The sequence below is a fragment of the Rhinopithecus roxellana genome, chromosome 4 (assembly GCF_007565055.1).
Source record: "Rhinopithecus roxellana isolate Shanxi Qingling chromosome 4, ASM756505v1, whole genome shotgun sequence".
Lineage (NCBI taxonomy): Eukaryota > Metazoa > Chordata > Mammalia > Primates > Cercopithecidae > Rhinopithecus > Rhinopithecus roxellana.
Window position 1 is genome coordinate 176098264 of NC_044552.1, and position 23978 is coordinate 176122241.

At 40.9% G+C, this 23978-nt stretch overlaps 1 protein-coding gene across 16 annotated transcripts in view; it reads left to right on the plus strand.

Moving 5' to 3' along the window:
- The window catches only part of SYNE1 (spectrin repeat containing nuclear envelope protein 1), a 546282-nt gene that overhangs the window by 393707 nt on the left and 128597 nt on the right, over positions 1-23978 (plus strand). For 11 of the 16 annotated variants that reach the window (XM_030928648.1, XM_030928649.1, XM_030928634.1 and 8 more), the window contains 7 exons: positions 848-982; positions 1955-2064; positions 10288-10444; positions 15680-15811; positions 16370-16525; positions 17024-17233; positions 23105-23206. In XM_030928648.1, coding sequence (XP_030784508.1) covers positions 848-982; positions 1955-2064; positions 10288-10444; positions 15680-15811; positions 16370-16525; positions 17024-17233; positions 23105-23206 — 1002 coding nt within the window. The remainder of the gene's footprint in view (positions 1-847; positions 983-1954; positions 2065-10287; positions 10445-15679; positions 15812-16369; positions 16526-17023; positions 17234-23104; positions 23207-23978) is intronic. The other 5 variants (XM_030928635.1, XM_030928638.1, XM_030928643.1 and 2 more) reach the window with 1 other exon arrangement.

Sequence of the window (23978 nt, forward strand, 5' to 3'; positions counted from 1 at the left end):
TGAAGGTTACACAGACCAGTATCAGGGATGAGGCTTCCTGCCTAGTTCAGTGTCTTGGGATTTGAGTTACCTGCGGTGAAGCTGCGGCCCTGTGACACAGAGGTCAAGACCCTGGTCTGTGAAAGGTGGAACAGAGGATGTCCAGCCAGCCTGGGAAACCCTTGTTTAGACTCCTTGCCTCTATGCTGCAGTACATTTTCTCCCATATGAACTGAGAATCAAGTTTAAGTTCTTACTGAATTCCAGAGAGTATGATGCCTTACGGAACTGAACTTTTTGCTTCTCAAAGATATTAAAATATCTTTGATTAATAATCTTTTAGAACCTCAAAGATATTAAAATGTCTTTGATTAATAATCTTTTAGAAAAATTTTTAGGAAGATTATTCTAAAAATCTTTCATTGTCTGGACCTGGATTAGAGAAAGTGACATAGGGCAGGGTAATGCTTCCACAGGAAAGACACAGTTATTATGGGTAATGATCATTTGAGAAACAATTTACCTTTGTGTGACTTAAAAAACAATCTCGAGTTACGTTTTTGTGGAAAAAAATTCTGGAATATCTGATGACCACATTGGTCAGCTAAAAGACTAACCTCTAAATACATGGGTTTTCTCCTCAAACAGTTCTATGTGTGATCATCTGTTTGTTGTTCTTGCTCCTGCAAATGCCATAACTTAGACGGGTTTTGTGTTACTGTTTTTTTTTTTTTTAAATGTGGTTTCACATCTCAGTGGAGCCACTTTGGTATCATTACATAGAACACACCAAAGTAGCCTTCTCTCCCTTTTGGTTAAGGTTTTCCGGTGTGTATGTAGCATGACTTGATTTCTGCCTCGTTAAAAGCAGGGAACAGCACAGGAGAAGGAGGAGAGCGATGTTGACCTAACAGCCACGCAGAGCCCCGGCGTCCAGGAATGGCTGGCCCAAGCTCGCACCACATGGACCCACCAGCGACAGAGCAGTCTCCAGCAACAAAAAGTAAAGTGTTTCCTACCTCTCTCTAGCCTGAAGATCTGCCCAGGGAAGAACCTGAGAAGCATGTTTCAGAAGGACAAGTTGCTTCTGTGCTAAAGACAGAGTGTCTCTTTATCTTCTCTTTGAATGAAGCAAGATGTGGCTGTTTCAATGTATTGACTCATGACCGCTGGGATGATTGGTCATTTGAAAATCCAGTCTTTAAGAAAAGCTTCTGTTTAGGTTTACAAATAGTGTAACATGGCTATCATCTGCTTTACCAGAGATAACTACTCTGTTTTCAGATTTGCCCTCTGAATCTATTTAATTTTAATATAAATCTCAGGAAAGCCTTTGAGGTTTGGTGAAAGTCTAAGTTGCATGTTTGTTTGTAATTTTTTTAATGAATGCAGTTTGTATTTTTACTTTCAAGTAGATGATATCACAAAATAGGATTGCGAATTGTTGCCTAGTGAAACAAATGAACTTTGATGAATAAGAATGATTTCTCATTGGTACCTTAACTATGTGTAAAAAGCATATTCAAATATTTTATTTTCTCAAATAACAAGAGCATTTATTATAAATAATGAAGAATTAAAGCCAAATCTATTGATAACGTAATTTATCAAGTAAGTGGAGAACTTAAGTCACTTTTCCCAAGGATCTATCCTGTTAGCATGACAATATTGATTTTCAAAAATGAGAGAGCATTTTGTACCACTTGAGGGCACTATTGCCTGGCAAAATTTTCTTTTCCCATGGGTTTTTTTTCCCCCCAGATTTTTCAGAGGTATCCTGTATCAAAGCAAAAGACTACTACAGAGTACTTTGGAGACACATTTGAATATTTACATAAACCACATGCTTTATGCAATGTGCAAACTTAAAAGCTCACTACCAAAGTTCTCTGAGAATTTTATACCTTGAACTATGATTGTAGGCAATAATCATAAAGTAACATATGTGTTTGCATTTGTCCTTTCCCTTGAGCAGGAGTTAGAACAGGAATTAGCTGAGCAGAAGAGTCTCCTTCGCTCGGTAGCCAGTCGTGGAGAGGAGATTCTAATTCAACATTCGGCCACAGAGACCTCTGGTGACGCTGGGTATGTTTCAAAATGCTTCAATTTTCTCTTCATTTTGTTTTCCTAGCATTTGAAGACAAGTAAACATCTCACTCAAAATTTTATTTTAAACATCTTCAGCAAAATTTAGTCATCTCATTTTTACTTTAGGGTAGTAAATGTACCTGCATTTTGAACATTTTGTTGCATCACCTGAACATAGCGCCTGTAGTAAGCTAACTTGTTTGCCCTCCTTCCAGTGTGCGCAGCCTATCTGTCCAAAGATGCTCATGAGTTCATTTTTTTAATCAAATGAGAGATGCATTATAAAATGAGATACATGATTTTCTAATTGAATGATTACATCTAACTGGAGAGCATTCTCTCTGTAAGAGCTTATCTTGCCCTAACAGTATTCTAAAAAATAAGTGCATGGGCCCATTAAGTATTTTGAAATCTTGGTCTGGAGTGAAGAGTTTGAAAGTCTTCTACACAGAAAAGTCCAATGTTAAAAGAAAAATTAAGGAAGTTGGAGAATTTTCAAGTTGAAGACTTTTATTTAAAAGGTCATAGAGGAATTGCAGCAGTTGGGAAGCACCACTATATTTTGAGGCAGGGCTGAGTTTTATTCTAGCTCCACAAAGGTCCCTTTGGAAAAGTCACTCAACTGTGAGCCTCCTCTGTAGAATTTAGAATAATAATCCACTAATGTCATCACAGAAGTTTTGTGAAAATTATAAATGTCAACTGAGAAGATATACAGGAAAACTTTCTTTGAAATCTAAAACATAAAAAAAAAGTTTTCATGCAACCTCTGTGTTTATGTATTACTAAAAGTTGGAATTCGGCAGTATCCTTTGGCAAATAACTTTGACTCCATTTCCCATTTCTGAATATTTATTTTTAGGGGAAATAACATAAAGGAGGAGATATGTATTATGAAGATGGTTTTGGAAATATTATTTGTGATACCAAATAATTAAAAAGGCATAAATACTCACTAGTATAAAACAGTTGAAGAAAATTTTATACATATATAATCTTAACCCAAAACAATGTAACTGTATCAGAAAATGTATGTATGATGCTAAGTAAAAATGTGATATCAAGTTGAAAGTAGAGTATATGTGTAGATAAGAACTAGAATAGACCATCGATAATAAAAAAAAATTTTAGAGACGGACAACATAGGAATTAAAAAAAATTTTTTGCAGTTTAATCAGTGCTGACATATGACATCAATGTTGACTACATACAGTCTGTTACATACCCACACACACATATATGTGTATATATTTATATGAATTCTGAGGGCAAATGATAGGAGAATAAACGAAAATGCAATGGCAGCAGATATATTGTGACAAAATATGTAGGAAATAGGAAGGCATTCAAGAAATGAAAAAACAAAAATCTGTGAAAGTTTTGACATGGCTAATAAATATCAATGTAAAAGAATAGGAATGAATAGTATTATGGCATCTATAGGCAGGGATTGACTTTAACCCTAAAACTGTAAAAATTGCCTTAAAAATATAAAGGAGTTTAAAAACTCTCTGTTGTGTATCATTCTTAAAGATGCTGATAAGACCATGAATATGTGTCTGTAGTAAACCCAAAATGAGACTGTTTCTTTCATGCTGATTGAGGCAACACTTGCCTTCACGTTGCTTTCCTACCTGTTTCCAGCTCCTCTGAAATGTTTACTTATCTTGCCTAGTTTTCTGAATATTTTTGCCAAACAAATATTTTGACAAAGAACCCATCCAGCATTGCCTCCTCTCCGTGTGTATCATCACAAAAGGAGCAGAAGGGATCTTCTGCAACTTTATTGCTATATATATTTTTTTCTTTCCTTGGCCTTTAGCTTTGGAAAGGACCTAAATGAAATACAAACAACTGTAAGTTGCTCTTTCAAATATAAAAAATACTTTAAAAATAAATTTGCAGTGCAGTGCTGGCTTTCTATATAAGATTCACTTTAAAGACTACTTATACATTCTTTAACTTTTATACAAATGTTTAAGAAACTTCACCTTTACATGCAGTTGATAACAGTTCAGCCTTTTTCAAGCCTTTGGGTATCAAGCAAACAATTAACCGTGAATTAATGATATCTACATTCCAAAGTACATATGTATGTACATGTATATAAACCTTGCTAGGAAAAAGCCTGATATTCAGCCCATAACTTGCTGGCTGCTTTTCTAAGACTATAAATGTGGCTTGGTTCATGTAAGGAAACCCCTGTGGGAAGGACATGACCTACTTCATATAGTCACACATTTGCAATATGAGGAGTAAGTACTATATTACTTGTAGAGGGTTGATGGAGGGTGCCTTCCAAGATTACTAAGGAAAAACAACTGGAAATTTGTTGAAGTAAGTATGAAAGGAAAGAAGAGGCCGGGCGCGGTGGCTCAAGCCTGTAATCCCAGCACTTTGGGAGGCCGACACGGGCGGATCACGAGGTCAGGAGATCGAGACCATCCTGGCTAACACGGTGAAACCCCGTCTCTACTAAAAAAATACAAAAAACTAGCCGGGCGAGGTGGCGGGCGCCTGTAGTCCCAGCTACTCGGGAGGCTGAGGCAGGAGAATGGCGTAAACCCGGGAGGCGGAGCTTGCAGTGAGCTGAGATCCGGCCACTGCGCTCCAGCCTGGGCCACAGAGCGAGACTCCATCTCAAAAAAAAAAAAAAGTTTTCATGGAGAACAAAAGGCTATGTTTTAAAATGTTTGCTACTGGTGTTGTACATTTGTCAATGATTAAATGTCAGAATATAAACATTAAATATTCCTCTGGTTTTATTACAGATTTTTATGTAAATACAAATGAATTAAAAGTGCTATACTATAGGCTATTACCACAAAAGAAAAAAGCAATAAAGAAATTTAACCTCATAGGAACTTCAAAGCTTTTCAAAAATAATTTTTAAAAAGTAGAAAAATTCAGATACTAATATTATAGACATTCAACTAAAGGTATCAATTATGTTTTGGCATGTTTTTCACTTGCCATTATTTTTTCAGGTATATTCATGTTGATATATAGATGTAGTTCTTCATTTTAACTGTTTAATAGTATTTTATTTTGTGAACGTAATTTATTCACCCATTTTCTTATTGCTGGATATTGCTATTGCCATTATTGCTATTATTACTATTGTTTTTTTTTTTTTTTTTTTATGAGACAGAGTCTTGCTCCGTTGCCCAGGCTGGAGTGCGGTGGTGCGATCTCAGCTCACTGCACCCTCCGCCTCCTGGGTGCGAGTGATTCTCCTGCCTTAGCCTCTCGAGTAGCTGGGATTACAGGCACCCACCACTATGCTTGGCTAATTGTATTTTTAGTAGAGATGGGGTTTCACCATGTTGGCCAGGCTGGTCTTGAATGCCTAACCTAAGTGATCTACCCACCTTGGTGTCCCAAAGTGCTGTGATTACATGTGTGAGCCACTGTGCACGGCCCTAAGATTGCTGCTTTTAGCATTGTTCAAATTAACTTCCTACATGTCTCTCATATGGGACAGATTCTCTGCATTATATCCTAGGAGTGGAATCCCCGCATCACAGATTTAAAGAGTTTTACTTTTCTTGAGACAGGGTCTGACTCTGTCACCCAGGCTGGAGTGCAGTGGTATGATTATAGCTTACTGCAGCCTTGAATTCCTGGGCTCAAATGATTTTCTTGCCTTAGCCTCCAAAGTAGCTGGGACTACTGGCATGCACCACCATGACTGCCTAATTTTTACATTTTTTTTTTTTTTTTGTAGAGACAGGGTCTGGCTATGTTGCCCAGGCTGGGCTCAAACTCCTGGGCTAAAGTGATCCTCTTGCCTCAGCCTCCCAAAGTGCTGGGATTACAGGTGTGAGCCCCTGTGCCTGGCCAGTTTACAGAAATTTTAAGTCTTATTTCTAGAGACTTATCTAAAGACACTGTTGTGCTTACATTTATTCTAAGAATAATTGGCTTTGGGGTACCATAGAGTATCATCCTGCCAACACACTTGTTATTCTTTTTTTTCACTTGAGCAAAAGGCCCTGTATCAAAATATTAGTTAATATCTACTATTCCTTTTAGATGACATGGTTTTAGTTAGGACTTCAAAGGTCCTGAAAAATGAAGATCCATGGAAATTCGGCCACCCTAGGTTGTTCCTGTTTTCGTCTTTTTTCTTTTTTTTTGAGATAGAGTCTTGCTCTGTCACCAAGAAGAGTACAGTGGTGCAATCTCAGCTCACCACAACATCTGCTTCCTGTGTTCAAGTGATTCTCCTGCCTCAGCCTCCCGAACAGCTGGGACTACAGGTGTGCATCACCATGCCCAGCTAATTTTTGTATTTTTAGTAGAGATGAGGTTTCTCCATGTTGGCCAGGCTGGTCTCAAACTCCTGACCTCAGGTGATCCACCTGCCTCGGCCTCCCAAAGTGCTGGGATTACAGGCATGAGCCACCATGCCCGGCTCATTTTCATCATTATTAACCTTCATTTACTGAGCGACCACTATTTCCCAGATAGGGTTATAGGCCTTATGCATGTATTCTCTTTCATTCTCATAATTATGCAAGGTAGATACTATCTTCATTTTAAAGATGAGAAGATTGAGGCACAAAGAAGTGAAACAACTTACCCAATTTCACAAATAATGTGCTCTAGTGAGGGTCATAATCCAGGTCCATCTCGCTCCAGAAGTCAAACTTGGCTAGCCATGGTGGCTCACGCCTGAAATCCACAAATTTGGGAGACTGAGGTGGGAGGATTGCATGAGCCCGGGAGTTTGAGTTTACAGTGAGCTGTGATCACACGAGTCCACACCAGGTTGGGTGATAGAGTGAAGCCCTGTCTCAAAAATAAATAAATAAATAAAAGCCATACCAGTCTCAGATGTCAATTGCTGCCTATCTTTAAGGATGACACTGGAGGGTCTTCCTCCCATATCCCTCTGTGTCCTGTACTACCTTTCCAGGTCCTGTACTGTCTCTCTGTGTCCTGTACTACCTGCCCAGGCTCTATACAATCCTTCCTGTGTCCTATACTGCCTTCCCAGGCCCTGTACTATCCCTCCATGCTCTGTACTACCTTCCCAGGCCCTGCACTATCTCTCCGTGCCCTGTACTACCTTCCCAGGCCCTGCACTATTCCTCCATGCTCTGTACTACCTTCCCAGGCCCTGTACTATCCCTCCGTGCTCTGTACTACCTTCCCAGGCCCTGTACTATCTCTCCGTGCCCTGTACTACCTTCCCAGGCCCTGCACTATCTCTCCGTGCCCTGTACTACCTTCCCAGGCCCTGCACTATCTCTCCGTGCCCTGTACTACCTTCCCAGGCCCTGCACTATCTCTCCGTGCCCTGTACTACCTTCCCAGGCCCTGTACTATCTCTCCGTGCCCTGTACTACCTTCCCAGGCCCTGCACTATCCCTCCGTGCCCTGTACTACCTTCCCAGGCCCTGCACTATCCCTCCGTGCCCTGTACTACCTTCCCAGGCCCTGCACTATCCCTCCGTGTCCTGTACTACCTTCCCAGGCCCTGCACTATCCCTCCGTGTCCTGTACTACCTTCCCAGGCCCTGCACTATCCCTCCGTGTCCTGTACTACCTTCCCAGGCCCTGCACTATCCCTCCGTGTCCTGTACTACCTTCCCAGGCCCTGTACTATCCCTCCGTGTCCTGTACTACCTTCCCAGGCCCTGTACTATCCCTCCGTGTCCTGTACTACCTTCCCAGGCCCTGTACTATCCCTCCGTGCCCTGTACTACCTTCCCAGGCCCTGTACTATCCCTCCGTGCCCTGTACTACCTTCCCAGGCCCTGTACTATCCCTCCGTGCCCTGTACTACCTTCCCAGGCCCTGCACTATCCCTCCGTGTCCTGTACTACCTTCCCAGGCCCTGCACTATCCCTCCGTGTCCTGTACTACCTTCCCAGGCCCTGCACTATCTCTCCGTGTCCTGTACTACCTTCCCAGGCCCTGCACTATCTCTCCGTGCCCTGTACTACCTTCCCAGGCCCTGCACTATCTCTCCGTGTCCTGTACTACCTTCCCAGGCCCTGTACTATCCCTCCGTGCCCTGTACTACCTTCCCAGGCCCTGTACTATCCCTCCGTGTCCTGTACTACCTTCCCAGGCCCTGTACTATCCCTCCGTGTCCTGTACTACCTTCCCAGGCCCTGCACTATCCCTCCGTGTCCTGTACTACCTTCCCAGGCCCTGCACTATCTCTCCGTGCCCTGTACTACCTTCCCAGGCCCTGCACTATCTCTCCGTGTCCTGTACTACCTTCCCAGGCCCTGCACTATCCCTCCGTGCCCTGTACTACCTTCCCAGGCCCTGCACTATCTCTCCGTGCCCTGTACTACCTTCCCAGGCCCTGCACTATTCCTCCATGTCCTGTACTACCTTCCCAGGCCCTGTACTATCTCTCCATGTCCTGTACTACCTTCCCAGGCCCTGTACTATCTCTCCATGTCCTGTACTACCTTCCCAGGCCCTGTACTATCCCTCTGTGCCCTGTACTACCTTCCCAGGCCCTGCACTATCTCTCCGTGCCCTGTACTACCTTCCCAGGCCCTGCACTATCCCTCTGTGCCCTGTACTACCTTCCCAGGCCCTGCACTATTCCTCCATGTCCTGTACTACCTTCCCAGGCCCTGCACTATCTCTCCGTGCCCTGTACTACCTTCCCAGGCCCTGCACTATCTCTCCGTGCCCTGTACTACCTTCCCAGGCCCTGTACTACCTTCCCAGGCCCTGTACTATCCCTCCATGTCCTGTACTACCTTCCCAGGTCCTGCACTATTCCTCCGTGCCCTGTACTACCTTCCCAGGCCCTGCACTATCTCTCCGTGCCCTGTACTACCTTCCCAGGCCCTGCACTATTCCTCCATGTCCTGTACTACCTTCCCAGGCCCTGCACTATCTCTCCGTGCCCTGTACTACCTTCCCAGGCCCTGCACTATCTCTCCATGTCCTGTACTACCTTCCCAGGCCCTGCACTATCTCTCCGTGCCCTGTACTACCTTCGCAGGCCCTGCACTATCTCTCCATGTCCTGTACTACCTTCCCAGGCCCTGCACTATCTCTCCATGTCCGGTACTACCTTCCCAGGCCCTGCACTATTCCTCCATGTCCTGTACTACCTTCCCAGGCCCTGCACTATCTCTCCGTGCCCTGTACTACCTTCCCAGGCCCTGCACTATCTCTCCGTGTCCTGTACTACCTTCCCAGGCCCTGCACTATCTCTCCGTGCCCTGTACTACCTTCCCAGGCCCTGCACTATCTCTCCGTGCCCTGTACTACCTTCCCAGGCCCTGCACTATCTCTCCGTGTCCTGTACTACCTTCCCAGGCCCTGCACTATCTCTCCGTGCCCTGTACTACCTTCCCAGGCCCTGCACTATTCCTCCGTGCCCTGTACTACCTTCCCAGGCCCTGCACTATCTCTCCGTGTCCTGTACTACCTTCCCAGGCCCTGCACTATCTCTCCGTGCCCTGTACTACCTTCCCAGGCCCTGCACTATTCCTCCGTGCCCTGTACTACCTTCCCAGGCCCTGCACTATCTCTCCGTGTCCTGTACTACCTTCCCAGGCCCTGCACTATCTCTCCGTGTCCTGTACTACCTTCCCAGGCCCTGTACTATCCCTCCGTGTCCTGTACTACCTTCCCAGGCCCTGCACTATCTCTCCATGTCCTGTACTACCTTCCCAGGCCCTGTACTATCCCTCCATGTCCTGTACTACCTTCCCAGGCCCTGTACTATCCCTCCATGTCCTGTACTACCTTCCCAGGCCCTGCACTATCTCTCTGTGTCCTGTACTACCTTCCCAGGTCCTGTACTATCTCTCCGTGTCCTGTTCTACCCTCTTGTGTCCTGCACCGCCCTCCTGTGTCCTATATTTTCTCTGAACTCATAATAGCAACCCTCCCTAGACTAACACATTTTTAAGGTTTTGAACTAACATTTCTGCTATTTGCCAAAGGATACTTGTCTGTAATCATGCTATAAATTTTTATTCCAAATGTTGCAATTATTTTTATTCAATGCATTTTTAAGTATCACTTCTGCACATGGTTCAGTGTATCAATGAGTAGGAATATAGTTGCTTTGTGATTGGCCTAAACATTTTTGTTATTTTTAAAGCGTAAGCTAATAACCAAGGTAATTTTATTTCATTTGAGAAAGCAGGTCTGGTATACACAATAAATTACCTATCTTATCACTTTTTTGTGCACATTGTAAACTAAGATTATTTATTCTTCTAATAGCGAAAAACCTGATGTGTTATCCCAGGAGTTGGGGATGGAAGGGGAGAAATCATCCGCTGAAGACCAGATGAGGATGAAATGGGAAAGCTTACATCAAGAATTTAGTACCAAGCAGAAACTACTACAGAATGTTCTGGAACAGGAACAAGAGCAAGTGGTATCAAATATTTTACATTGTATGATAACTAATATAAAAGATAATAGAGTTTATGCTGAGGGAGTATAACTGTGCAATCATCTTAATTTTCATGATCAATTTCAAACTAAGACATGAAGCCAGTTTTTCACTCTACATTTTTCTTAACAAGTCTGTTTCACATTTCCCTTCATAATTATATATTTATATGTGAAAATTTGATTTCTGGATAATATTTTTCCTCAAAGACAATTAATATCTGATTCCATATTAGCCTAAACCCTTACATTTTAAGTGCCCTGTTTTTGTGTGTGTTTTGCAAACTTGAAAAAGTAAGGGTGGAAATCAAGGATATGCACATCTAGGACAGAAGGATTTCCACAAACCTGGAACGCAATTGTGAGGCCATCTTATTTTCCATTGCCACTTCCAGTATTTAATAATTTCAGGAGATCTTAATGAGAAACATATTGGGACGTTGGTGGGTCTAGGGTAGGGAAGTGAAGCCAGTGGTCAGCTGGAATAGTTACGGACCCATCTGCGAGGCTGGTTCCTGGGAGGGATACTGTGTGATGTCGGGCTTGGTTCCACCAGACATGCCAAATCCAAGGGAATTGAAGACAGGAACAGATGGTTCCAGGTAATGGCTATTACTTCACTCTAAGCAGAAGCCAGGGAACAACTGGAAGTCAGAGGAATTAGAAAGTTAGAGGGCAAATGAGGGAGTCAGAAACACAAGCCAGCCTGGGATGCCTACCACAGCTGTGGCCCAGAGAAATTCTTCAGATACAAGACTAGTCCCTTGTCCTGGGCCAGCAGCGTCCATCTAGGCTCATTCCAAGTCAGCAGTATTATCAGAGTGAATTCTAAAACCTTTCCGTTGGTCTGAGGAAGCTGCTATTCTTTCTGCTCTGGCCAGAACTAGCTTAGGGGCTGGGAGAGGCCGAACTGGAAGCAAAGGGTGTCAATAACTGCAGTGAACTGGAGGAGAGAAAGGCTGAAGCTGACAAAGTAGACATTAGAAAGCAGGCACAATCTGCCAGAGTTAAGTGGAAGGAGACTCTCTAAAGCAGGGCTCCGCAACTCCCAGGCTGCAGACTGGTACGGGTCCGTGGCCTGTTAGGAACTGGACCTCTCAGCAAGAGGTGAGCGGTGGGCAGGTGAGCATTACTGCCTGAGCTCTGCCTCCTGGTTAGATCAGTGGCAGCACCAGATTCTCGTAGGAATGTGAACCCTGTTGTGAACTGCGCATGCGAGGGATCTAGGTTTCACGCTTCTAACGTGAATTTAATGCCTGATGATCTGAGGTGGAACAGTTTCATCCTGAAACCATCACTCCCGCCCCCAAGAAACCAATCCCTGGTGCCAAAAAGGTTGGGGATTGGTGGTCTGAAGGTCATGAGGTGTCCTGTCATCTGTGGGTAGCTGTGCATACATCTCTCCAGAGCCATGCTTTCTATTCTGTTTTTATAAAAACACATGCTTTTGTGAACTTTCTGCCCCCTCACTTTCCCTCTTTGGCCAGGAGGCTTCTTTACCCCTGTCTGCGGAAATAGTCACCAGCTCTGCCCTGGGAAACTGAAAGCACTGTATTCCTGGAAGCAGTTGTCCCAGAATCATATCCACCCTGGCAAATGGTGCCGTATACTTTTTGTGTGGACCTCCTCCCTGTGTTTTAATTCATCCTTCCTCAAATCCCTGATAAAATGTTCCCCAGACTCGTAGCTCAAATTCCTTTTCCCTGATAGGGATCTCCTGGACTTGACTGCTAGCTCTCCCTTCATGTTCGAGTATCCTTTGAATAGGAGAGGTATGTATAGTTCTGAATCAAGGACTGCAGTCTTTTCTGACTATCTTAAGTTAGAGAAATCTGCGATATTTTCTAGAGTCCGTGCTTGCTTACTATTCTCCATTCATAAAGCACCTGTGTGATTCACTGGGCATCTACAGACCTCCTGGAGGTCTCATCCATTACCCTCTTTGATCTTCAAGAGCTGCTTTTGCTCTCAGTCGGAGCCGACACTCCAGCGTCCTCTATGCTGGGCTTACTGAACAAACCTTGCCCTGCTGCCACTGACATTCCACAATACTTGGACTGTTCAAGTTTAGATTCACGTTGTATCTCCCTTGCCTTTGGATTAGAAATAAAAGCACTGAATGCTCTTTTTTAATGACATTTTTGCATTTGAGTGCTTTGTTTCAGCAATCACTGATCATTTGCACACAGTGCCTCACAGGTTGTTTTCCTCTCTGTGGTGTGAAAAGGTGAAGGAAAAGGAAGGGAAGAAGCAATTTAGCTGTCAGTTTCCAGGCAGAAAGGGAGTGATCATATAATGAACACATTTTAAGTTCTAGGTGTTAACAGCTAATAACGTTGTGGTGAGGCCAATATTATCTCTACGTTGTAGACCTGGAAACTGAGGCTTAGAGAGGTTGGATAATTTCTGAGGGTCTTGGGATTAAGAAGAAGTGAATCTGGAATCAGGAGGCCAATCTCTCTGTTACCTAAGTCCCTCCTCTTTCATACTACCTTAATGGCAATTTTGTACCCTAGAAATACTACTTTCATATGTAAAAACAGGTACATTTTGGCCTAAAGTTCTCTAGGTCAAAGGGCACTAATCTCTTAGAGCAATTTTTCTTAATCTGTTTACTTCCAATGTATTTAGTGCTTCCATGCACAACAACCTTCTTGGCTTCAGGGTGAAATACAGCTCTGGGAACCTATAACCCAAATAGGGAAATAGCGCATACATTTCTAAAAAAAGTTAGGCAACTATGACAGGATCCATAAGCAGGAATTTAAAGGAAACAAAGGTTAAGAAAAAATAGTCAAAAGTTGCTATGATAGGTATGGAAATTAAAGTAGCAGATTTTAAGGGGATGCTGGGTGGTGGATATCCCAGCTGCAATGGGGAATGGGCTTGGCATATTTACAGGATCATGAGTAGTCAGTCTGAAAGGTGAAGAGATATTTTGAAAAGTCAAAAGAGACTGGTGGCCGGCTGCAGTGGCTCATGCCTGTATTCCTAACACTTTGGGAGGCTGAGGCGGACAGATCACATGAGGTCAGGAGCTCAAGACCAGCCTGGCCAACATGGGAAAACCCCGTCTCTACTAAAAATACAAAAATTAGCTGCACGTGGTGGTGCACACCTGTAATCCCAGCTATTTGGGAGGCTGAGACAGGAAAATCACTTGAACCCGGGAAGCAGAGGTTGCAGTGTGCTGAGATCGCACCTTGCCTGGGTGACAGAGCAAGACTCCATCTCAAAAAAAAAAAAAAAAAAAGGAGACTGAGTTTGATTGAAAACATGATCAAAAGTTTGAATGCTACACCATATCATTGCCTTTATTGGGAAGCCATATGTATATGTAAAAGAGTTTAGGGGAAATAGGGCTAATAATGAAAGCAAAGAGATCAGCCTAGGTCTTGTATTTAGGATGGATTATTTCACTATAGGTATTGCTAAAACCAACAAGAAAAGTTGAGAGGAAAGCTATGGTAAGATATTTTTATGATTGCTAATAACTTTCTTATTTAGTCAATTTTAAGAAAAATTACTCTTATTTTGAAAAATTACATATATTCATTATAATAATTCACATAATGCAGCCAAGTGCAAAGATGAACATGAAAAAGAGCAATTAACAATTCCCATATACTGTAAATCAATTTAATCTTTAAATTCCTTAGTGCTCATAACCAATCCTTTTAGCATATCTTTTTAATTCCTAAATTTTAAATTTTGATCCAGCTCTCAGGAATTAATTCCATTGTCAAGTAATTTTTTTCAAGAAAACTCAGGTTCTATCATGTTTGGGAGTATCAGCCGGTTGTCTCTATATTTGATGGGCATTTTTCTGTCATACTTTTATCCCTTCAGAATTTGTATCTATATTTGTTTTTGTCTTCTGGCATTGAATGAAGCTTTAGAAAAATCTAACATCAGTCTACTATTTTTTCCCTTATTTATTTATTTTTGTTGTTGTTCTCTGTATGGATGCCAGGAGAATTATTTAGTTTTCTTTAAGTTTCAACAGCTTATCTAGGCTATGTCTGATGTTGAGTGTTCTCCAATCATATTTTTCCTGTGACACAATGTACTTTTTTATATTTAAGAATCAAGGTTTGCTTTTTTATTAATTGTAGGGAATTGTTGGTATGAGATGTATTTTATGCTATATTTATTATATCTCTGCTTCAGGGACATCAATTATCCTTGTGTTAGATCATCTTTTTTCTATACCTATTGACTTCTTTTTAGTTGTACTGATCTTTGTTTTTTTAAAATTCGGATTCACTTTTCATCTGATTATTGCAAGTTTTTTCTCTATGCCAGTGATTCCATTTTCAGCAATGTCTGTTCTAATCCTTTCTGTTTCTAATTTATTTGTGCCTTAATGTTGTTTGTTTCATAAAATTTGCAAGCCACCTTTTAATTTAATTTTCTTTTTTATAATGTCACCTTTTGTTTGTTTTGAAACAGGGTCTTGCTCTGTTGCCTAGGCTAGAGTGCAGTGGTGGCGTGATCTCAGCTCACTGCAGTTTCTGCCTCTGGGTTCAAGCAATTCTCATGCCTCAGTCACCTGAATTGCTGGGATTATAGATGTGTGCCACCACAACTGGCTAATTTTTGTATTTTTAGTAGAGACAGGGTTTCGTCATGTAGGCCAGGCCAGTCTTGAACTCCTGGCCTCAAATGATCTGCCCATCTCAGCCTCCCAGAGTGCTGTGATTACAGGCATGAGCCATCGTGGGTGGCCTGCTTTTTTTTATTTGTACATAATATTTGTACATATTTCTGGTGTACAGTGTGATGTTTAGATACATGTATATAGTGTATAATGATCAAGTCATGGTAATTAGCAGACTCATCATCTCAAACATCTATCACTTTGTGGTAGGGAGATTCAAAATCCTCTCTTCTAGCTATTGAGATATACAATATGTTATTGTTAACTATGTTTGACCTCCTGTGTAATAGAACACCAGAACTTATTCTTCCTATCTCTCAGGCCTTTTTTTTCCACTGCTTAAAAAGAAAAAAAAAAAATCCATCCATGGAAACATTGCCATTGATGCATCTGGCCACTGTGTTCAGTGGACATGGTATGTTGTAGAAGTTATATTTCTCTAGAAGAAATTTTCTTATGGACAGTTTTTCCAGCATCTATTTCAGTGTGCATTTCCAAATGAGAAAACTGGGACATAATGCATATGCTCTTCAACAAGCTGCCTTTGTTTGCCTACAGCTTTATAGCAGGCCAAATCGACTCTTGTCTGGTGTGCCACTGTACAAAGGGGACGTGCCGATCCAAGATAAATCTGCAGTTACGTCTTTGCTGGATGGACTGAACCAAGCCTTCGAGGAGGTTTCATCCCAGGTAAGGCCATTTTATCAGTATGTTTGGCTTGGTTTATAAGAGTCATGTTTTGCTTGTATTGATTTGCCTGGCCTCTGTGAGGCTGTTCCATCCACCCCTGAGCATGAATTGAGACCCAACACTGGGGGTGAGTGCTGAAACAAAGAGTCACTGGACCCTGGAGGCCCATCCTGTTTCTGCTTTTACATTTTATTTTATTTTATTTTTTCAGACAGTGTTGTACTGTCACGCAGGCTGGAGTACAGTGGCACAATCTTGGCTCACTGTAGCCTCCACCTCCTGGGTTCAAGCGATTGTCATGTTTTAGCCTCCTAAGAAGCTGGGATTACAGGCACATGCCACCAGGCCTGGCTAATTTTTATATTTTTTAGTACAGATGGGGTTTCACCACATTGGCCAGGCCAGTCTTGAACTCCTAACCTCAAGTGATCTGTCTGCCTTGAGCTACCAAAGTGCTCAGGTTACAGGTGTGAGCACCGTGCCTGGCCCCATCCTGATATTTTTCCCGGATTTTCAAAAACTGAAATTGATTATTTGACCCTGTTGTGTGTTTCCCAGAGTGGAGGGACAAAGAGGCAGAGTATAGACTTGGAGCAGAAGTTGTATGATGGGGTCTCAGCCACCTCTACTTGGTTGGATGATGTTGAAGAACGTTTATTTGTTGCCACAGCACTTTTACCAGAAGAAACAGAAACTTGTCTCTTCAACCAAGAGGTAAGTTTAGTAGTTTCTGCCTGTGTGTATAACATTACAAAGCACTTGACGTTTTGATGGGATAATTAATTTTATGCATAAAGAAAGTCAAACATAGAACAATTCTAATAATGCAGAACATCATTGCTTGAATGCAGAATATTTCTAGTTTGCATTTTCATTCTTTGTCTTGTGTATGTAAGAGGGAAAAATGGGAAACTCTGTAGAAACACTATTATGTATCACAGATCTTCCAAATATGAAACACATGCTTAAAAAAAGTACCAAATTCATAAATAGCATTTTACAGTGCTCCTTATTACTAGTGAATGAGGTAAAGTCCCTGAGAGCAACTTGCCTGAAATGTATAGAACTATTTGAAAGAGGTTCCAGTTGTCTTAGGTCTAATTATTACTAAGCAACCAGAGAGATTTAGTTGACTTTCTATGAGAAAATAACTTGATTTGCATATCAATTCATGTATCTAAACACTGAAAAATGCCCTTTTATCACCTCTAGATTCTTGCCAAAGACATTAAGGAAATGTCTGAAGAAATGGATAAGAACAAAAACTTGTTTTCGCAAGCTTTTCCAGAGAATGGTGATAATCGAGATGTTATTGAAGATACTTTGGGTTGTCTTTTGGGCAGGTTATCGTTGCTAGACTCAGTAGTGAATCAACGATGTCATCAGATGAAAGAAAGACTTCAGCAAATACTACATTTCCAGGTAAGTAAGACATTATCAAAGGATACTTGACCATTTTCTAGGTATTCAATAATAGTCAGTCATGAGTCTGTGTTACGTACCTGGTTGTTGTTTTTTTAAATGCATAATGAAGAACGAGAGCTTTGTAGAAAATGAAGGGGGTTGAATTAAAGGATTAGAAACTAAAGATTTTTTGCTCCTAGAAATGGAAGGTTGAGAAAACCACCCACTTCAAACTAAGGACGGAATAGAATTATAAATTCAATCAATAAAAGTCAAATTTATGGCTCTTTATAATTATAATTTTTAGTTGCTAATACTGGAGCTTAAACACACTGGGAAAGAATATGCAGAAAATGGCCTGGTGTGGTGGCTCATGTCCATGATCCCAGCACTTTGGGAGGCCAAGGCAGGCAAATCATTTGAGGTCAGGAGTTTGGGACCAGCTTGGCCAACATAGTGCAACCCATCTCTACTAAAAATACAGAAATTAGCAGGGTGTGGTGGTGCAGGCCTGTTATCCCAGCTACTTGGAGGCTGAGGCAGGAGGATCGCTTGAACCCGGGAGGCAGAGGTAGCAGTGAGCCGAGATCATGCCACTGCACTCCAGCCTAGGTGACAGAGCAAAACTCCATCTCAAAAAAAAAAAAAAAAAAAAAAAGAGGCTGGTTGCAGTTGCTCAAACCTGTAGTCCCAGCACTTTGGGAGACCTAGACGGGCCGATCACAAGGTCAGGTGATCGAGACCATCCTGGCTAACACGGTGAAACTCCGTCTCTACTAAAAAATACAAAAATCTAGCCGGGCGAGGTGGCGGGCGCCTGTAGTCCCAGCTACTGGGGAGGCTGAGGCAGGAGAATGGCGTAAACCCAGAAGGCGGAGCTTGCAGTGAGCTGAGATCCAGCCACTGCACTCCAGCCTGGGTGACAGAGCAAGACTCTGTCTCAAAACAAAAAAGAAAAAAAAAAAAAGAGTATGCAGAAAGTGTTGGAATATAGAAAGGGCCATAGACTGTAGTACCTAAGAGTCTTTGAAAGTAAATGTGGTCTAATTACTTCTACCTGTGTTAAAATGCATTACATTACTTTCCAATCCTAACTCCTCATACTTACTGCCTTTTAGCCCCATATTAGAATTCTTATGTGTTCTTAGGAAACTTTTCCTATGACTATATACTGGAACAAATGCAAAAGCTGCTGATAAACTTTTAGTGCTGATTTTTCATTCCTAATAAAAAGCACCCTTTGGGAATACATAAGTTTTAATTGCATGTTATTTTTAACCATCATGAAAGATTTTATAAAATAGAGACATGTCATTAGGGACAAGAGTTTAATGTAGAGTTTTGATTTGCAAAAAAACCCAAAATACTACAAAGTGTCAAATAAATGTAGCATTAACCAAGAAACATGGAATTTTTATGACATTCATTCAGAGGCACAAATTACCACTGCCTTCCGGTAGTCTGCATTCTTAAAACCACAGAGTAAAACTATCACAAACATATGAGTTTCATTTTTTTATTCACAAAATATTTTCTCATATTCCTTGTCTTTAATCTTTCAACATCCTGCAAACATTGTTCTAATATTAATTTTGCAAAGTCTGAACAGTAAAAATTAAACATGTAGTCTCCAAAGCTAATAGACTGGGTTCAAATTCTGGCATTGTCACTTACTGCTGTATAACTTTAGCAGCTTGACTTTCCTGAACCTTGGTATCCTCAACTGTCAAATCATACCCATATTAATTGCCTCATAGACTGTGGTGAGGATGAAATGAGTTGAGTTGTGTTTAAAATACTCTGAACAGTGCCTGATACATAGTAAGTACTCAGCAAGTGTTGTTATTGTTATTAATGATAGTATTATAAGAGATACAGGATCTAACACCAAGAGAAAGATTAAATTACTTCAATGTTACTCAGTCATTAAGAACTACAGCCAGGATTTTACTCAAATAATTTTTTTTTTTTTGTATTTTATCATATTAGGGTGATCTCAGGGAAGATGGAGAATGTGGGCCTTCATTAGAGTCTCTTAAATTTTATCCAATATCCTTTGCCAGTTGATGGTACCACCAGCAACTCAGTCTTGTCCCTGAGCCAGTGGCACTGCTCTCCAGCTGTCTTCCCTGTTAGTTACTACCTCCAAGATGGTCAAGTCAGAATCCCTGAATACCTCAGCAGTCCCTTTTGCTCTCATTCCCCGTATCTTTTGTGAATTGCATTTAGTATCTTTAGTACTTTCATACTTTTACATTTTATTAGTAGTTATCACCAATCACAGTAATATATGAATTAGGCATGAATGCTCTGGAACTTATTTTATTTGAAGGATCTAAGAGAATCATGGAATTCCCTTTAAATCGTGTTCTCTAGTTTTCTTCTGCCAACAACTTTCTATTTGTTGGTGGCCAGCTCATGAACAAAAAGACATTTCAAAATATTTGTGTTCCAATTTAGTTGAGAGAAAGTTTCCAGTGTTAACGGTCAAGTCATAAACCATTTTCTTTTTTTTTTTTAACTTTGCATCAAACACCTGGTATGCTGTCAATCCTCAGCAGTTACTGGAAGGGTATGCCTTCATTCTGCATTTAATCTTTGAGGGTTAGCTTTTGCCAGACTGCTAACATTATTCTATACCAAAAAGGCTATTTGAGAGGATGTGTAGATGTTATGTAGATGTACATTACATATATAGAATCATGATAAAGTCAGTTATGAACTATTTTGTATTTTTAAAATTTTTACTGATGGATGTAACCTCAAATGAATTCCTCAAACATAAAATTGTGTATTGTAAATTATTTTAAAAACTGGAAAATGAAGTGAATAATTCTTTAATGAATGAGTGAGGCAGCACAACTGATTTTATTATTTATTTATTTATTTTTGAGACAGAGTTTTGCTCTTGTTGCCCAGGCTGGAGTACAATGGGGAGATCCTGGCTCACTGCAACCTCCGCCTCCCAGGTTCAAGCAATTCTTCTGCCTCAGCCTCCCAAGTAGCTGGAACTACAGGCATGCACGCCATGCCCAGCTAATTTTTGTATTTTTTAGTAGAGATGGGCTTTCACTGCATGTTGACCAGGCTGGTCTCGAACTCCTGACCTCAGGTCATCTGCCTGCCTCTACCTCCCAAAGTGCTGGGATTACAGGTGTGAACCACTGTGCCCGGACACAATTGGTTTGAAAGCCTGTAACTTTCTACAAATCTGTTTCTCAATGGCTAGAATCCTGCTCTTTTTTGCCCTGCCAATAATTCCAGTGACTACAAGAAAAAAAAAGTGATGTATTTTATGTTTGTAATATATGGATACCTTAATTATCCTGTTGTATCATAAGTATAATAATATAAAAATAGTTAAGTTCTTTACATTTTTATTTTTAAGAAAATGTCATTATCCATGTGATTTCTAGCACCTCTTAAAATTTTTATTTAGTAATTTTAAAGTCAATCATATTCTTTGCTTTACTATCTTCTTGGTTAGTCTCTCCCGATAATTAGTCTGACTTCCAGAAATATGAACTCTGTGTTTCCTATTACCCTGAGTAGAACATAGTTAAGAGATAAAATATGCTATTAAAAGCATATAAATGGGCTGGGTGTGGTGGCTCACCCCTGTAATTCCCACTTTGGGAGGCCAAGGCGGGTGAATCACCTGAGCTCAGGAGTTCGCGACCAGCCTGAACAACACGTTGAAACCCCATATCTACTAAAAATACAAAAAGTTAGCCAGACGTGGTGGTGGGTGCCTGTAGTCCCAGCTACTCGGGAGGCTGAGGCAGGAGAATTGCTTGAACCCAGAAGACAGAGGTTCCAGTGAGCCGAGATCGCGCCACTGCACTCCAGCCTGAGTGACAGAGTGAGACTGTGTCTCAAAACAAAACATAACAAAGCATAAAAATGACATATAGAAAATCTATATATGCACTCTTCATTTCTAACCCATGTTATGTTATATATGCTTAGCTACTCATTTAGATTAACTGGGCTAATGTCATTATACATACATATGTAGATAATGTAGGCTTCTATTCAAGTGAATGAAGGACATCTTTTACTGGGCTTAAAAACAGATAAATGTGTGATGGTTTTAGTGGCCCACGTGACCTTACCCTGAACACAGTTGAATGATACAGACCTAGTAACTCATATGTAAAACTATTATTTCTAGTATTTTTCCAGAGCTGTTATTATAATTTCCTATTTAGCTAGTCACTAGGCTTGCAGATTGCTTTGAGTTTTGGTTAGTGGCAACTATTCTAGTTCTCATGTTCAGCACTATATTTTCAATTTTATATTTTTTACTGCATAATGCACCCATTATTTTGCTTTTAAGACCTGAATTTGCATTATAAAGCCTTCACGTGTTCTTATAGATATTTTTCTTGGTACGATTATCCTTCTCCTCATTAGACAGTCAGAATGATTGCAGGTAGGTGATGTGTGTGATCAGGCCCTGGTGAAGAGGTCCTGAGTTGAGCTTTAACCTCTGATGAATATATGTTGGCTGACTATTATGAAATAGAACTTATTTGTTGATATTTTAGAGAAAAAAAAATTTTTTTTTTTTTTTTTTTTTGAGATAAGGTCACCCAGGCTGGCATGTAGTGGCACGATCATAGCTCACTGCAACCTCAAACTCCTGAACTCAAGGAATCCTTCCACTTCAGCCTCACAAATAAACAGGACTACAGGCATGCCACTGTGTCCACTTACTTTTTTTAAGAAAATCTTTTTGTAGAGACCGGGTGCACTTTGTTGCCCAGGCTGCTCTTGAACTCCTGGCCTCAAGTGATCTGCCTCAGGCACCCAAAATTCTGGTATTACAGAAATGAACCACTGCACCTGGCCTAATTTTTTATCATTTAAATATTCTTCTAATTTATTATTCCCTCTGGAATTAAGTACCAACATGCTAATAGTTATCTCCTTTTTGTACAAATCTAACTCAATATGAATATATTTGGACATTTAAATGAGTAATATTTTTGAACAAAATACCTAACAAGATCTTTTTGTGTTGTCTCTTCACATGTTTTTGGTCATCATGGATAATATTTATTTTCTAAACTTCCGAATGTCTTTTTAAAAACTTGTGCAAATTCTCCAAAAATAGAAGAAGAAACTGATAGAGTGAGTAATGGGAGGAGAGGAGAGAGCAAAGTCGAAATCATGATTCTTAGGAATCATAGACCGGGCGTGGTGGCTCACGCCTATAATCCCAGCACTTTGGGAGGCCGAGGTGGGCGGATCACGAGGTCAGGAGATCGAGACCCTCCTGGCCAACACGGTGAAACCCCGTCTCTACTAAAAATACAAAAAATTAGCCGGGCGTGGTGGCGGGCGCCTGTAGTCCCAGCTACAGCTACTCGGAGGCTGAGGCAGGAGAATGGCATGAACCCGGGAGGTAGAGCTTGCAGTGAGCTGAGATGGCGCCACTGCACTCCAGCCTGGGCGACAGAGTGAGATTCCCTCTCAAAAGAAAAAAAAAAAACAAAAATCATATTACTTCCCAAATCAGGGTAACACTAGGTTATTTCCCTAGATAAGAGCCATTAACATAATATTTCTGTGCAATATTTGAATGTGCTCATTTATTTCAGATGTAATGAGATTAGAGTGACAAGCATTGCTTTTTACATGTGTGATTCAACCTCATTTGTATTAAGTAGAAAATACTTTGGGTAACAGATTCTTCAGGAGTAAGTTTTAGCACCTAAGTAAATTGTTACCAGTTCCTTTTACCTTCCCATAGCACAGTATTGTTTCTCCTGGAAATTAAATTTCTATGCCTCTATTATAATTTCTTAGAATCTGTGTTATATTTACAAGTATTTCCAATTCCCTGTTACACAATTTGAGTTTTCCTGTTGCTTTCCTCCTTAGAATGATCTGAAAGTGCTGTTTACATCACTGGCTGACAACAAATACATCATTCTGCAGAAACTGGCAAATGTGTTTGAACAACCCGTAGCAGAACAAATCGAGGTATTTATAGCTGCCTTTTCCTAGAAGAGAAAATGCATCGAGGAGATATGACTTACTCTGAAATTTTAAATATTCTATGAAAGATTAATGGCTCACAGTAGCACTTTTGTTTGTAGTATTTTTGTTTTTGAGTACTGGGTTTGAATAACGTACCAGGTGACATTGACTCTGTCACTTACATCTGCACAGAACTAGGAAATGTGAGCTGGGAAAAGGTATCCATGGCAGATGCTGACCTGAAGGAGTTTTCCACCCAATGACGAGATTAGATATGAACCTCAATGACACAGGGCAGAAAGTCAAACTGTCCTGGGAGAGGTACTGACAAAGCACTGTGGATACTCAGACCCTTCTGACCTCCAGCAGGGGTAGGATTAGGGAAGCTTTGTAGAGGGAAATTTGAACTGAATTTGAGAGTTTGGACACACAATGACAGGAAAGAAAGTTACCGCAGTAAAGAGGACAGCAAGAATAAAGGCACAAATTGTTAGAGAATTCTGAGCACTTAGGGAGAAACACAGGTAATCCTATTTTAGCTGAATTTAAGATAAATGAATGTGACTGAGGACAAACAAGATTGGATATGTAAATTTGAGGCAGTTTGTAGGGCCTGTTGCATGTGAGACTTTGGACTTTATTCTATAAATGAGTGACCTGTACACTTTATTTGTTGCATGCCTCATTAGCTAAAAAAAAAAAAGGAAATAAATACGCAGCATAAATGTATGTATTTTTATTTATTTATAAATTATAAGCAATTTATGTTATAAAT